The sequence below is a fragment of the Suricata suricatta genome, chromosome 9 (genome assembly GCF_006229205.1).
Source record: "Suricata suricatta isolate VVHF042 chromosome 9, meerkat_22Aug2017_6uvM2_HiC, whole genome shotgun sequence".
Taxonomy (NCBI): domain Eukaryota; kingdom Metazoa; phylum Chordata; class Mammalia; order Carnivora; family Herpestidae; genus Suricata; species Suricata suricatta.
Genome location: NC_043708.1, coordinates 4,963,969 through 4,980,140, shown reverse-complemented (window position 1 = coordinate 4,980,140; position 16,172 = coordinate 4,963,969). Strand labels below are relative to the sequence as shown.

Genomic DNA, 16,172 nt, shown 5'->3' with positions numbered 1-16,172 from the left:
CCCAGGCCTGGTGGGTCACGGTGCTCAGGGTGAGAGGCGACAGCCAAGGAAGGCTAACCCCAGCCTCCCTGCCCTCTCCCACTTCCCCGGCCTCTCTGGCTGCTTTCCCCCAAAGCAAGAAGTCTCCGGGTCTGTCCCCGCCCCACAGTGACACCTCCCCGTCTCGGTCCCCGACTCGGTTATTTGGAGGCATTCTGGGAAGGATACAATGACACCAAATATACAGACCCGTTTCTTTGAGGAAACACAAAACATAGCCTGTCTGCACCCTCACCTGGGCAGGAGAGGGGACCCCGCATTCCATGCCAGGCCAACCATGGGGCCGGGGACCCGCTGCACCCCACTCCCAACTGCCTCCAGTTCACGTGGGAAGACAGACATGCAAACTTTGCAAGCGGACATTGCTCATTCGCAGCCATTAGGTACCCGAGACCTGGAGGAGGGAACCAAGGAAACCCCGAGGCACGAAGCAACACGGCTCCCGACCTAGGTGTGCTCACATCAAGGGAAAGAGAGGCCCGGTGTTTGCTCGCGCGCTCTCTCTCTCTCTCTCTCTCTCTCTCTCTCGCTGCATGCAAGGCGCTACAGCGATCAGACTGCAGAGCCCCGCGATGTGAAACGTCCAGATTGTCAACAATGAGGTATAACTGGAAAGATTAACATGAATGCAGTGTTTCCCTTCCAAAAATTCGAGGAACGTCACGATGCCTCTCATCTGGGCCGCGATGACTCATAGTTTTAATAGAGGAACTTAATTTTCACTTCTGAGGAACTTGGACTCAGGGAAACATTGTCTAAGAAGTGCTCATCTGACTCCACCGACAGTAAGCCGCAACACCTCCCCCCGCCAAAAGTAAAACTAAAGGTCCCCGGCCAGTCCCTCATCTCTCAAAACCCACTGGAAGCCACAGGATGGCCCCCATGGACCTGCCCAGAGGTCTGAGGTCAGCCAGGCAGGTCCTGACTCGGCATGGTGACCTGGAACCAGCACCTGCCCGTCTCTAGGGCACTCTGCCGGCCGTGCCCACTCCAAGGGCATCCAGGATGCTGCACAGGGCCCGCGCAGGACCTGAGGCTGCCCGCCAGCGTGAAGGGTGCGAGGGCACAGTGAGGCTGGGCGTCTTCCTCCTGATCTGGAAGGCTCTAGAGAACACAGCTCCCAGCGCCTGTTGGAGAGGAATGCCCCCATCATCCTGACTGTAAGGGGTCCTCCTTCCAGCAGAGCAGGCTCTGGGGACACTCGGCCCCCGGACATGGACTCCCCTCTCTGCCCAGGGCGTGGCCCTCACACCGGGCAGGGGCCAACAAAACCAAGGCTCAGAGGTCAGAACAACGTGTCGCCTCCCCAGCTGCCTAGTTGGCGGGAATGAGGAGACATCCCAGGAGCCCCAGAAAGGTCCAGAGACCGTGTGCCCACATTCACATCCCTGCCCTGAGTCCCCCCAGAGACCCTGCCCCCTGGGGACGCCCCTGCCCAGCACACACCACGCTTTACTCCAGACTCCGATGAGCGTCAAGTTTTACATAAAGACGGGACCCAGGATGAGCATCTGGGGTGCAGACTTCTAGAAGCAGCAGTACTGGGCAGGGCACTCTTTCAGCCTCTCTACCTTCTAGATGTATCTTCTCACTTTACAGGGCCGCCAGCAGGGCCCCCAGCTGATGGGTGGTCCCCGAGGGGAGCGCAGGATCATGGGGCCGGAAGCTGGTCTGCGGCCACAGCACCCAGGTACCGCTGTCAGGCTGCTGAGGAGCCCCGCAGGTGAGAACTGCCCGATCCAGCATGCGGATGGGGGATGCAGCAAAATAGCACCGTCCTGGAAACACGCAGCGCCGGTCCCACGAGCCCTGTCACCTGGCCAGCCACAGCAGGATGTCCCTTCTGAGCGCGGTCCCCATTCACAGAGGCCTTCCACCGGATCGCACGGTGCTCAGAACGGCACCCCCCCAGCCCAGCCCCCACCCGGCAATGAAGAACAGATATCCAGACCCCCTCCCCAACTCCTCCCCACCTCCGCTCCGGCCAAGGGAGAGGCACTCATTTCTAAGTTGCAGATAATGTCACCCACCATTCATCCAAATGTGTCACTAACATCCCATTAGACTGTAATTATTTTTTAATTAAAACTAAGAAAACTGGCATGCCTGTGCCGACTTTATGCATCTGTTATGGGTTAAAATAGCTTTTAAAAAATGTTTCGGAGACCGCAGTCTATTGTGGCCGCGGCCTCTGCCAAAGAAAACGCAAGCTTGCTTATTTTCTCCATGGGGCGCAACAGCGCCTGTGTGTGCCGGAACAGAATCGGCTGGCCGTGAAAAGAATTCTAAATAAAACACAAACATGGAATTTGGCAACGCCACAGAAGCAAGCTTAAGACTAATTCCAACATGCGGACGGCTCTCACATAGTAAGTCTGGTTCCAGCATAAATGGAACCAGGCACTGTAAAATACCAAGCAAGTTGGAGTTTCAACTTAAAGGGACAGGACGCTGGTTCCAGGTATCAAAGCTTATTAAGCCGGCTCGCGCTGGCTCCATAAATCCATAGGTTATTAGCCGTTCGCTTTCAGCCAATCCCTCCTTAAAGACATGCATGTTAAGAGAGAGAGAAGGAGAGAGAGAACGACAAATGAAAACCATCACTTTGCACTTGACTTTTAGTGCAGCGGTTCTGGAAATACTGGGCTCATTATCTCAATTAGAGGAGAAAGAGTTTCTGAAAACTCAAATACACACAGACCCTAAAATGGGGGGCGGGGGGCGGGTAGAAGACGAGGGAGAGGGGCCAAGAGACGCACGGTAAGGAGGCCCATCCTGTGGGAAGGATGGCATGGAAATGCCTCCTCCCTCCCCGCCTCCCCCGCCCCGGGAACCAGAGACGTCGGGAGGCGGGACTCGGCCACAAGGGGAAAAGCCACGTGGATGCCGGATACTTCCACCAGGGAAATGGCAATGATCATGACCGCGATAGTAATAATTATAGTTATAACGACAATAAAAATGTTATAGTAATACCTGCCACCATTCACCGCCTTCACATACCAGCCACTGCTGAAGGAGGTAGAGGTAACCGGGAGGGGTTTACAAGCCTCATAATGCATTTAAGGGCTCTGAAATCAGGCTGCCTCAGTTTCCACATCTGTAAAACGGGAGTGGCAGTGCCTTCCTTGCAGAGTCAGGGTGAGGGGTGCGGAGCACGAAGCCGACGCTAAGTGGTTAGCCAGCTGCTACCCACCCCACCAAGTTGCCGCCACCTCATTTCACAGAGCAGGAAACCGAATGTCCTAGAGGCTAGGCCGCTCTGCAAGGTCAAAGACCCGGTAAATGTCAGAGCCGGGATTTCAAACTGGCCATCTCGATCCAAAGCCCGGGCTCCCCTGGTGCACGCTCCTGGGTGGGTCACCCCAGCCCGGCCGCGTTCTCTAGCCCTGGGAGCGTGGGCTGTCGGAGGCTGGGGGGGGCGGGGGGAGACACTCCCCTAGAAGGGAGCGAGAAGACAAATTCATCCCCAGAGAGATTCACCCGAAAAGCCTTCGCAGCAGGCCTCGGTGCTGAAACACGATCGCAGACCTCGATCCACGACTTACAAAGCTCAGGAAGGAAAATAATCAGCGCCTCCACCATAAACACCCTGCAGGAGGGGGCGCGGGAGTGACCCCCGCTATGCGGATAATTGCCCCATGCCACCACACACATGCACGCAGACATACACACACCGCACAGCCTCATCTACACATAAAAACACACGTATGAATGTGTGCATATGCATGTACCCACACCCACACTCACACGTGCAGACGTACACACACATGTCACATACCCGCACACACCACGGACATATATGCACGTGCACACACACGGATACCCTCCTACATAAACACACAAAAACACAGGGCCTTTTATTACGGGGTCTGCGCCAGGCCCAAGGACACTGGCAGAGGCAGTGGGAAAAACCAGGGAGAAAATAACATGAGGCAGGGTTCGGCTCCAAATAAAAAAGCCATGGAATGTTCTCCCTCAAGTCCTGGGTGTTTCCTTGCAGGTCCGCTCAGACCCGGACGGAGCCAGGACGGCAGACCAGGTCGGCCTTGCCCACAAGGAGCCCCTGACAATCCTGGCCCGTGGCGAGGCCGCTGTGATCTTCCGATGCTGCCGGCCACCCGGCCAGGTGGGGCTGGGGCGGGACAGCCCGGGCACCGGCGCCCTCAGAGGCCACAGTCCGTCTGCTCGTGGACCATCTCCCCGTCCAACACATGCTCGGCGGACCGGGGCCAGGACCGGCCCGGACCCTCTGACGCCCCCGCCACCCTCCCGCCCCCGCTCTGCAAACTTCGGCAGCCTAGCTGGGTGACATCGCACTCCAGTGGGCTCCAAGCTGCTCTTCCTGAAAAGATGCGCGTCTTAGAAGATGCAGACTAAAAATACTCCTGGCTTCTCAGAGCCAGTTTACAAAAATAATTATATTTTCTTTAAAAAAAAATAGATTATAGGCAAGTATATGTCCAGCTATTTTTAGTTCCTATTCAACTCTGCTAATTTTTTCTCGTAATAATCACTGCAGACTTTTTTTTAAGCCAGCCCCCCCCCCCCGGCTTGTTAATAATTGTGTTCTGATTTGGCACCAGGACAGGACTCGGGGTGGGGGGAGGGGTACACAACCTTCTCTAAAACATGGGACGTCTGAGTTTTGCCCAAAGGTGGCAGCATCTGGAAATCACCAAATTCCTGGGGGCAAGGAGCACGTGGCTGTCTCATAGGTGACCCCCAGCTCCAGGCTCAACCCATCTGTCACAGACGCCTGAATCAGTCCCAAACCGTGTTCACAGAGGACACCAGAATGGGGGTCCTGTCCTGAAGCGGCCTACAGTCCAGCAAGGGGGATGTCGTGGGTTGAAGAGTGCCCTCCCCAAACAAGATATCTGTCACCAAATCCCTGGAATCTGTGACCGTGACCTTATCGGGAAAAAGGATCATCGCAGATGCAATCAGGTTCCGGATTTGAGAGAAGATCATCCTGGATGATCCGGGCGAGCTCTAAATGTAAGGACAACTGTTCTTTTAGTTTAGTTGTCCAGGAGAGGAGAAGACGGGCCCCAAGGACGAGGCCAATGACCACAGTGGTACAGCGACAGGATGTGGTCACAGCCAAGGAACGCCGGGAGCCACAGAAGCTGGAAGAGGCCAGGAACAGATTATCCCCTGGAGCCTCCGGAGGGAGCAAAGCCCTTCCAACACCTTGAGTTTGGACTTGTGGCAATCAGAAGTGTAAGGTGACAAATGTCTGTTGTTGGAGGCCACCTCGCCTGTGGTCATCAGCTACGGTGGCCCTAGGAACTAATACAGGGTGACAGAAACCACAGCCTTACATAAGAATCCTCACTGCACCCCACAATTCCTCCCCCAGCCCCCCTGCATAAAGGACCCGAGACCACCCTGTCACAGAGGTGGACCCAGGAGGCCATCCTGCAGTCCAGCTCAAGGCTGGCATGATGATACCCAGGACGCGGGGGACCCGGAGAGACACCGAGAGGGGCAGGGCGGGACCCGGGAGGCCAGCCGGCCGTCCCTTGCTCCCAGGTGTCCCACTCTGAAGGGCGCGGCTCTGCCGCTAACAGAACCCAAACCCAACCCTGAGGACACGGGACAAAGGAAAGTGAAAATTGTCCCCTTGCAGAATTTTCCTCCCCAAACTCTCAAGACAGCAAAACGTTGAGCTGACTGCTAAGAATCCGCAGCCTGGGAAAGAGGCCGTGGCGGGGAAGCACTTAGAAGAGAAGAGACCCTCCCCCCAGGGTGAGAGACCCACAACAGAAATGCATGGGGGCTGGTGGCCCGGAACTGTGGCTGAGCTCAGCGGGAGCTGGCTGCATTCCAGACCCTCCTGTTTTCCCCCCTAACCCAGGCCAGTGGTCAAGTCTTGCGGGGGCAGGGGGATCAGGTGAAGATGTGGAAAACCCAGGACTCCTGAGCACTGCCAGTCAGAATGTCAAATGCTGCCGCCGCTTCGGAAAGCAGGTGGGCAGCACCTCGGTGAGCTGGAGTGAACACGAAACGGCCGCGTGGTCCCGCCAAGCCACTCCCACGTGCACAGAACCAACGCTCCCCACGGCCAAAGGGTGGACACAAGCCAGCGTCCCTCACAGGGTGAATGGGTAAAGCCGAGGTGGTGCACCCACATGAGGGAGTATCACCCAGCCTCCAAAAGGAAGGCGACTGTGGGGCGCCTGGGTGGCCCCGTCAGTTAAGCACCTGACTCTTGATTTTGGCTCAGGTCATGATCTCAAGGTTTGTGAGTTCGAGCCCCGCGTCAGGCTCTGTGCTGACGGTGCAGAGCCTGCTTGGGATTCTCTCTCTCTCTGCCCCTCTCCTGCTCGCTCACATGTGCTTGCTCTCTCTCTCTCAAAATAAATACTTTAAAAAAAAAAAAAAAGGAAGGCAATTCGGACCTGTGCTACAGCATGCGTGAACCCCGAGGGCGTTGTGCTGAGTGAAATACACCAGTCAGAGAACGAGAAATCGGGTCTGATTCCTCTTCTCTGTGGTGCTCACAACAAACTCGTAGAGACAGAAAGTAGAATGCGGGAAGGGGAGACGTGGGGGAGTTAGCGGTTGATGGGGACGGAGTTTAGTTTGGGATCCTGGGAAAGTTCCGGAGCTGGGAGGCGGTGGTGGCCCCAACACCGGGACACACAACATTATGAATTTACTTCATGTCACCAAACTGTATACTTACAAATGGCAAAAAGGGTAGCTTTTTATACTTCACCGCGGATTAAAAACAAAATCCAGCAGACGTACCATCGTGAGAAAGGATCAGTGGAGACGACACATACAGAACCCGTGGCACCCAGTGGGCCCACACGCAGAGGCTCCTTTCTGCTGCCAACTCAAAACTAAAATGAGGGGCACCTGGGTGACTCGGTCGAGCACCCGACTCTTGACTTTGGCTCAGGTCATGATCTCAGGGCTCATGAGTTCGAGCCCCACATCGGGCTCTGAGCTGATGGTGTAGAGCTCGCTCAGGGTTCTCTCCCCGCCCCTTCCCAGCTCAAACTCACTCTCCCTCTCTCCAAATACATTTTTTTAAAGATTAAATGAGGCACTCGTTAACACAGCACCAGGGAAGTCGAGAAGAGGGTGCATCAGGAGGAACGGGCTAAATACACCTCTAAGGGCCAACACGTGCATCCAAGGGGCCCCTTCCATCAGCGATTTCTCACCTCCTATTAACAAAGGCAGTAATTAAAAATGTCTGGATTTACGAAAAGATTCCAAATGCCCCTGTCTCTGCAGGTAGCGACTCCGTTTTTGCATTAACCTCTTCCAAGAAGTCCCAAGTCCTCTGATCCCTTCGGCTGAAATCATCAAGGACAGGCATTCCTACTACCCAGGGCTCCGGTCGGCCCTCCAGCCCTCCAGGATAATTTCATCAGTTCACGCCTCTCCCTCTGGGGCTCCCACTCACACCTGCCAGGTAGAAGGCTAGCAGGAGGGAGGCTGGGAGCCAGAGAGCAAGGACAGGAGCAGGCTGTGTCCCCCAGACCCAAGGAGACCTGGGTTCGAATCCCACTTGTGCTGTCTCCCGGCCGTGCAATTTCAAGGCACATCCTACCACCTCTCTGGTCTGTCTCCTCACCTGCAAACTACAGAACAGGTGGCCTCCTAGGAAAGAAGGCACTGGGAAGCTTGAATGTCTGGGAAGCCCCTGCCAGTGAGGGCACAGAAATGGTAACCTGACCGTGACCAAGGAAGACCCCGGTGGGAGAGGCAGCCAGGGCTGACGTTTCCACGCCCACTGACCACACACACTATGGTCACGAGGAGGGGCCTGAAGGGATGAGCGGGCCACAGCCCTCCTCAGGTGCGACGGCAGGAATCCCACCCAGAGGGACCCCTGCCTGCCAAGGCTTTCTCCCCACAGACTTCTGGATTAAATTGGCCAGCCTTGATTATGTTTGGATAAACTATATTTCATGGTTAAGACTATTTGGGTTTGATTGTGAAATATGTACAGTACACAGCCCCTCCGCCTTGCCTGGCCCTCGGGTTTAAAAAGTCAAGTACATTTTGTTCCCCTCCACCAAGAAAAAGAAGAGAGAGAGGGAGATGACAGACACCTCAAACTTTAAGGAGGGCACAAGGCTGTTTCTCTCCAGTGAAGAAAAATTGCTCCTAGGGGGCGTGTACCAAAAGTGAGGCATTCTGTGTCTCCTCTCTTCTCTCGAAGATTCGAACATGACCCCTCCTGGGCCCTCACAGTCCACCAGCATTTCCCGGAGCACCCACAGGACCGCGCCTGCCCGGGGCCGGGCACCCCGAGACTCGGATCCAGAAACCCAATTTGAGGGTAAGGGCATAAAACATTTTCTCCGTGCCCTAGGCCTCTACCTTCCTTCTGGTGGCCTGAGGGTTGGTTACTCTGTGTCCCTAGAAGTCACTCACAACTCAGACCCCTCGGAGGCAGCCAGAGCTGGAGGGGGCTCCCTGGGTCTGCAGGACCTCTCCCCACTGATCCCCACATCCAAGTCTGTCACTGGTCACTGGCCGGAAGAAGCCCCAGGCCCACCTTCCCCATCAGGAAAACCCCTGGTCTGCAGGGCCCTCCCTGCTCCTGCAAGCCTGGCCCTTCCCATTTTCTCCGGCAGACAAAGGTGTCCCAGGGCACGTGGTTCACGTTCATGGTGCAGCCCGACCACCGTGGCAAGACCCCAACTGCGCTCATTCCCGGACCCCCACATCCTGCTCCTGACCAGGAAGCAGCACGGCCAGCGAATGAAGACCAGGGGGACGCTCCCCAGGCCTGTGTCCCAAAGTGGCCTGCTTGCCCACCTCGAGCTGCATTCCCACTGCCCGTTTGAGCCACTGTGCACCCCAGCAGGGAAACAGGAGGGGAGAGCTGCAGGCTTGGGGCCCCACGATCCTTATGAGCAAAAAGGGGGGGCTGCCTCTTCTTAGGGGCGTTAGGAGGATGGGGTGGCCTGAGCAAAGTTTGCAAAGTGACCAGGACAGTGCTGGCACATAGCAGGCCCTGTGGGAAATACTCGCATGTCACAGGGGCAGTGACTGCAGTCACCTCCCAGGCAGCACACTTTCAAAGAGATGGCAGCCACGCTGTCACCGGGCATCGGTCACGGGGCACCCAAGGGCTCCTTCTTGGCCCTCCCGTGTCCCCTTGCCTCCGCTTCCGCACGTGCTGGTGCCTCGCTGTGGCCACCCCAACACAGCGGTCCTGCAGCGGACCCTCCAGACAATGAACGGGTACTTCTAGCGTCTCGCGGGGCAGCAAACTGAGGCTTGGAGAGGCGGTGGCAGCCCCGGGTCACAGATCCACACCCTGGCACCTGGAGCAGAATGACAGAGCGTGGTCCCGCCCCTGCGGCTTCCCACAGCGCCCACGCTCTCCGAGCCACGCGTGTCCCCGATGACATTTCGTTTCCTGCACGAATCCACGTCCCGGAGCCCGGAGAGGCGACGGGGCAGCCGGTGATCAGGCACAGCCACAGAGCGTCCCAAGCCTAGGACGCACGGAGGCGTGTTCCAACGGCAGATGGCAACACCGAGGGCCCAAGAGGCGGAGCGTTCAGGGCTCCTCGGAGCAGAAAGTCCTGCTGCCAAACCACATCGTCGGCTCTGCGGGGCCGCCACTGGGTGGAGTTTACAGTCTCCCCAGTTTACAGACTGGACTCAAGCAGTTAACGTGGCCTAGTGGGCAGAGAGGAAAGGACACAGAGCCTGGGTCACACACAGGCGTGTGCCCCGGTGACCCGTCCAGGTAATGAAGGGGTGAGACGGGATGATCTCCTGGGACCCCCGGTCTTAGGTCAGTAACCAGGAAGTCAAGCCTCAGGTCAGCTGAGGCGAGCCCACTCCACGCGGAGGGGCCCCCAGCCTCGTCGGCCACTTTCCGATTTTAAAGCTGCAGAACGTGGCCACATGCTCTGAGATCTCTGATGTCGGTGGCCAGTGCCGGCTCCTCACATCCACTAACTGCTTTAAGGCACTGCATCCAGCGCTGCATTAAAAATTAATTACACATGCTATTTTATTGCCAGTGCATAATGTAATGAGCACCAGCTGTGCTAAACAGCCAAACTCCTTTTTAAGACAGCTATTAAAAAAAAAAGAAGAAGAAGAAGAAGAAAGAAAAGAAAGAAGGAAAGAAAGAAACTGCGCTTCCAAATGCCTCTCCTGTCAGAGCAGAAAAACACCAACATCTTGGACGGATTTGAACAGAATTCTTTGATTTAGCTCTGCCTTCAGAACGTCGGAAGGGCCGGCTCGGAGTGAAACGGCATCTGCTGTGGCCGCAGAGGTCTCCTCTCTGGGACGTTGCCGGGACCCCTTTTATCCGAGGACAGTCATGCTGGTAGGTGCCCCTGCCCCTGCCCCCCACCAGGCAGCACTGCACTCCGTCTGGCCCCCCAAGATCCAGCGCCTTTGGCTCCCGTAGGTGGAGCAGACGTGACTTCCCGGACAGTGGGCTTTTCTGGGGTGCTCCTTCGTCCTGGGGGCTCTGTGGCTCTCCGGGGCTCCTCCTGGCACCTCCCTCAATCACAAAAGGAGGCCTCTGGGCTCTAAAGACAGGCATCCGGAACAGCCTCTGGAGTGGTGTGACCCCCAGAAGGCGAACACACCACAGCAGGACCTGAGCAGGCATGCACACATCACCCCCCCCCCCCCCGTCCCGGGTTGTGAATGCGGGACCACCCGCCCCCTCGGCAAGGTAGACATCGCAAGGCAGGCAGATGACTCTTTAAATTTTTAATGACTCCCCAGAGATCCCTTTTTCTGAGGTGAGCCAGCCCCCACGGACACTGGGGCCCGGTGAGCCCACTCAGACTCCCCGCGAATGCGACTTTGCAAAGGAAATCACAAGAGCACGTCGCGAACCTTCCGCAGACGGGCTGCTGCTCTCCACACGGGTTTCCCCAACACTCACTTCTCTTCTGCTTCACCCCCATACTCACCCCTCCCTCCAGAGTCTCCAGGGAGGCCCTCATGCCCTACTAGGGCGCCCCTGCACCCCTGCACCAGGAGAGAGAGGCGGTGAGCAGGCGGGGGCCTGGCTAGTGCTGCCATCTCGGTCCGCATCACCCTTTGGCTTCCCACCGATCCTCCGGTATTAATCAAACCCAGTCCAGAATGAAACTACAGCGTGTTTCTCCTTCTGGTATGAAATGTGCAAAGCACAGACCATATCATTAACATAAAACTTCCAGAAATAAGGCCACTTTCCAGACAGACTGTATTAATTGCATCAAGCCTCCACAGCTAGGGTGGTCTAATCCACAGTGTCCCATTGGATGGCTCCGGTTATAAAAACCGACACAAATGAACACTGGGATATAATTGAAGGAGGAGAACACGACAGAGTCTCCTGTTAAACCCTGCTATTTACTTACAGGTATTCTTTTATCTTTATTGTCCCTTTAACCCATGCCAAGAAACCCCAGATTAGTTAAATAATACAGCAAGCACAATTTCAGTAGAAAAGTAAATTGAATTTAACTTTACAAGATTGCCCTGTGATTTCAGCATCTACTAATGGCTGCAACTGACTCCTTCTATTAAATCCAAACACTTCCACTTTCCCGAGCTGGGATCCAGTGTGTTCTTGCGTGAGACCTTGAACTCCACCAAGCACATGTATTAATCACTGTGGCTGATGACCACTGGCGGCTTTTAAATATGCAATGAAGGTTTTCCGTTCCCTTTTCCACCTCACGATGCTGGCACCTGATCTCAGCCAGCCGAGAGGCTAAAAGCCTCTAAGAGTGGAAACTGGGGTCCACCTTGAAGTAAAACTCCACACGGTGCGGGACACAGCGTGAGGCACTGGGCTCAGCACCGGGCATAGAGGACCTCATTCAACCCTGAAAACACTCTTTCAAGGCATGTGCCATCATTACCCCCATTTTATAGGCGAGGAAACTGAGGCACGGGAAGGGAAAGGACTTGCCCAAGGTCACGAAGCCCTAAAGGACAGCAGCCTTCAGTCGGGCAGTGGACACACTCTAATGACTGTCTGCCACTCTTGGAAACCTCAGACTGGGGAAAGGTTCGAGGGAGCCAAAGCCCAGAGGTTTTCAGACCGTCCCCTGAGCACCCCACCCCTGCCCTGGGAACCTTAACCAAGTCACGTGCCCCGTCATCCACACCAGCCTGTAACTGAAACTGATCAGTATCATCTGTTTTAGAAGTCAAACACAGAGCCTCATTTTTAAACAGCACGTATACAGATCATACGATACAGAGGTAAGTGTATATATGCATATATATATAGATATACATACACATACACACATTTATTACAGAAGAGGTAACATAGAGGGAAAGTGGCCTATTCAAGGTGACCAGCCAGGTGGAGCAGGACCCCAGGCTGAGCTTCCGGACGCCACGGGCACCCTGGAGAAGTTCCTACATGAAATTTCTCTGGGAAGAAACTTCAGTTCCCAAGAATGCCCAGACTCAAAGAACGCCCCCCACCACCATTATTTCAGCAGAATCAAAAAACAATGAAGAGCCCAAGTGCCCCCATCCCCATGACCATCAGGAAGCCTGGGGTTGGGGTGTTGGGAGGCAGGATTGTCTGGGACGCTACCAGTTAGAGAGATACACCAACACACAAACCTGTGTGGCTCTTTCCCCCATAAAATCACATCCTTCCATAAATAACTCTGAACGTGTTCACGGGCATGCAATTAACCTGTGTGAAACACGGTTACTCCGGGGTTTTCCGTATTAATTTGAAGAGATAGGTTCAGTGCATCCTGATCTGAAAAGAGACAAAACAAAGTAAGGACAGCGGCCCCTCTCCGTCTTTACAGAGGACCGCTTCTTCCTAACGGGTTACTGTGAATTTAATGACTCCATTCCAGCTACTAATTAAACAGGCACTAAAAACACTTCAGCAAACAGCCAGTGCCATGGACAGGAAGTCACAAAGGGACAAAAGTCTCCGGAGCAGGATATTTTCAGGTATGGAAACTGATCAGAAAGGACGGGGGGACAACCTGGAGGAGGCTAACAAACGGGGGTCTGACAGGGAACGAAAGCAGTGCTGGGAATCACAGACTAGCACCAGAGGCCGAGAACAGGCCCCCGAAGAGGGCTGGACAGGGTGGTCTCAGCGACCCCAGGACCGGAGCCCACCCTGCCGTACTCTCCTCCCTGGGCACCGACATCCATCTGAGGGCTGCTCACAGACTCTAAGCCCTCACAGTACCAAGCTCTAAAATCCAAGAAGGCCTCTAAGCCAGCGGAGCCAATGCCAAAGATCAAGCGGGTTCTGGAGCACCAGCCAAGGTCAAATCCCATCTCTGCCCTTCCATTCCCTTCAAAGCGCCTCTCTGCAGGACCCTATGCCCTTCCCATCTCCACCCATGCAAGCTGCCAGAGGCCAGGGGCCGGCTGCACAGTGCCACAAACTAGGTGCCCAAGAAAGGGCTTTTCATGGAAGAATGAATGAATGAATGAATGAATGAATGAATGAGAGCTATCAGACGTCCACATCTCTGAGCCTCATGTTCTCACGGGTCAAGTGGGGAGAGTGCGTCCTAAGGTTCCCACGAAAACTGAATCCAAGAATGCACACCAAAGGCCCAGTGCAATGGCGTGCACAGTAGGCCCCTCCACACATGGACCCTGGAAGGAAGTGGGTGGCAGTGTGGCTGCCAGCGGGCGTGTGAGCCATCCAGGGAGATCACTGCCGGACGCAGGCTCCGTGGGAAGAAGGTGGCCTCGTTGGGAGGCCTCCCTAAGACAGCCACTCAGCCTCCCCGAGCCTTTGCTTCCCCATCTGCAAAATGGGGATGTAACAGCTCCCACTCAGCACGGCGGCAGCTTCTAAGCAGAGCCGGGGCCAACAGAGGGTTAAGCACAGCCCTGGGTGCACCTCTGCCGGGGAAATCATGTTTCTGTACCGCAGACCTTGACTGAGTCTAGTCATAAACACTCAGGCTGATCTTTGATAGCGCGACCCCCCGCGTGTTTGCAGGGGCCTCGGCACTAATTACAGGAAGCCACGAGGGCAGGGCAACGGCCCAGACGCAGCAAGGAGGATCACAGCACGGACCCCGGGCTGGGACGGGGCCCCAGTCCCCCAGGGGGCACTAGCGCGGCCCAGAGCCGGGAGCTGGCTTCTTTGCTGGGGATGCCAACCCCTTCGGAGGCAATTTTAGTCTTTGCTCTGGGACTAAGGGCTGCAGGCCGCCTGGCCAGCAGGAAGGCCTGGGGAGCCCTGACTCCAGCACAGACGGTGCCTCAAGACATCGTCCATTAAAGCAAACTCTGTCCAGTACCAGCATTCTCTTTCCACTACCCAGATCGAGAGAAAGCCTGTAAGATGTCTGGGGACCAAGCTGGGGCAAACTCAATCTGCGCCAGCTCGGCACCCACCCTTCTCCTTTCCTGGCCCTCCCGGCCTGGAACCCAGACCGCAGGGCCCTCACCACCACCTGTGTCCACGTCAGGGTCCTGGCACCAGGCCCTGGACAGGACAGGAAGGGATGGGAGGCGTCTGCCCGCAGTTTGCAGGGACCCTGGGCCACAGCAGGAGTGTGGTTCATCTTTGGGAAGAGAGATGAGGAAGGAGTTCCATGGAAGACAGGTCTCTCCGCTGTGCTGACCCGTGGCTGCCCGTCTGTGTACCCCGGGCAGCCACAAAGACCCGCAGAGAGGCACACAGTAGGCGTGTGCACGGCCCCACCCCCTCAGGAACCCCACAGGGCTTCACCCCCACCCCTACCGTAGCCGAAAGCCTCCTTTGGAGGGACTCTTCGGTCTCAGAGTTAAGGGGCAACACATTCTGACAAAGAGAAACTCAGCATTTCGGACGGCCCCAGCGATGGACACAGACAGCTAGGGAGCCTTCTCCCAGCACCGTGTTCAGGCTAGGGGGCGCTGACTGGGGCGGGGGACCGGGGACGGCAGTGGTGAGGGCAGAAGAAAAACTCAGATGTTAAACGTTTTCCAATTAAGCTTTAGCTAAACAGCCCAAAGAGATGAAATTTGGAAGCTGAAGGAATGCATTCTGGGAGCAACATGCTCGGAACGGGTGGAGGCATCGGGGACCCACTGAGTGATGGGGACAGGGGCACGGTGTGCAGTTCCGTCGACGTCCTTCACCACTTCCCCAGTGCCCCTTCGGGGTGGCACCGCACATCCTCCCTGGGTCCCCACCTTGCCCGGCCCCCCTGGGAGAGGCAGCGGCCGGCCTTGCCCAGAGCACACCCCGCCATCCCTGGGAGCCCTCCCCCCCCCCACCGCGGCCGTCTGTTACCTGACAACTGACACTGGCATCCAAAGGGAGCCTCCGTCTGACCCTCACCCTGAGTCCCGTCACCCGAGACCGGGCGCGCGCTGCAGCAGGGCAGGGGGAAGCAGGGCGGCGGGGCGCCCAGGGTGCGCAGAGGTGGAGTGATCACGGATGAGTGAGGGTGGGAGGAGGCAGCTATGGGGGCCGTCGCTGGCAGCTGGGCAGGCCTGCACGGCCCTGGAGAAAAAACAATAAAAAAGACTGGTCAGTCGGGCCCTGGACCGCACAAGGGACCCGGGGTGTGGGGCAGGGGCCCGGGGCAGAGGGCTGCAGGCCACCCTTCCAGAGTGGGAGGCCCCGGGGTGCCAAGCCTGCAGGGAAGGCAACTGGGCACAGACTGGGGGAGCAGGTAAGAGGCCATGGGAAGTGGGGAGGGGGTCCTACTTCCACAGCTGCCAGGTTGGGCCGTCTTGGGACAGACTCCCATCCCTGGGGGGGTTGGGAAGGTGGAGGGAGGCCAAAAGAAGCTGTCAGGGCCCCTGGACCCAGGAAGACCCCCACCCGCCATGTGGGGGCTTCTGGAGTGTTCTGGAGCTGGCTTCCTTCAGGGATTCATTCCCAGAAACCTGGGCCACCCCCCTCTGGAAGCGCTGGGAAGCACCAAGTCACCGCTCTTATCAGGACGGGCTGTTTGTTCAGGCCTCGAACACCTCAGTCTCCCTCTGAGCACCTGGGCACCAGTTAACCTGAGGCCTGGCAGCCGGCCAGAGTCTCTCTCTCAAGCGGGGCGTCCTCAGTAACCTGGGCCACAAGCACACAGCACACAAGCCCCCAGGCCCCTTGTGAAAGGCTCTGAACGCTCCTCGGCGCCCCCCCAGGAAAACCCTGGCACTGCCCAGCACCCCTCTCAACACCT

The 16,172-nt window shown here is 56.6% G+C and overlaps 1 protein-coding gene across 1 annotated transcript in view; it reads right to left on the bottom strand.

Moving 5' to 3' along the window:
* The window catches only part of BCL11B (BAF chromatin remodeling complex subunit BCL11B), a 77,874-nt gene that overhangs the window by 35,700 nt on the left and 26,002 nt on the right, over window positions 1-16,172 (bottom strand). Inside the window, exon 3 of the mRNA XM_029950917.1 lies at window positions 15,281-15,493. Coding sequence (XP_029806777.1) covers window positions 15,281-15,493 — 213 coding nt within the window. The remainder of the gene's footprint in view (window positions 1-15,280; window positions 15,494-16,172) is intronic.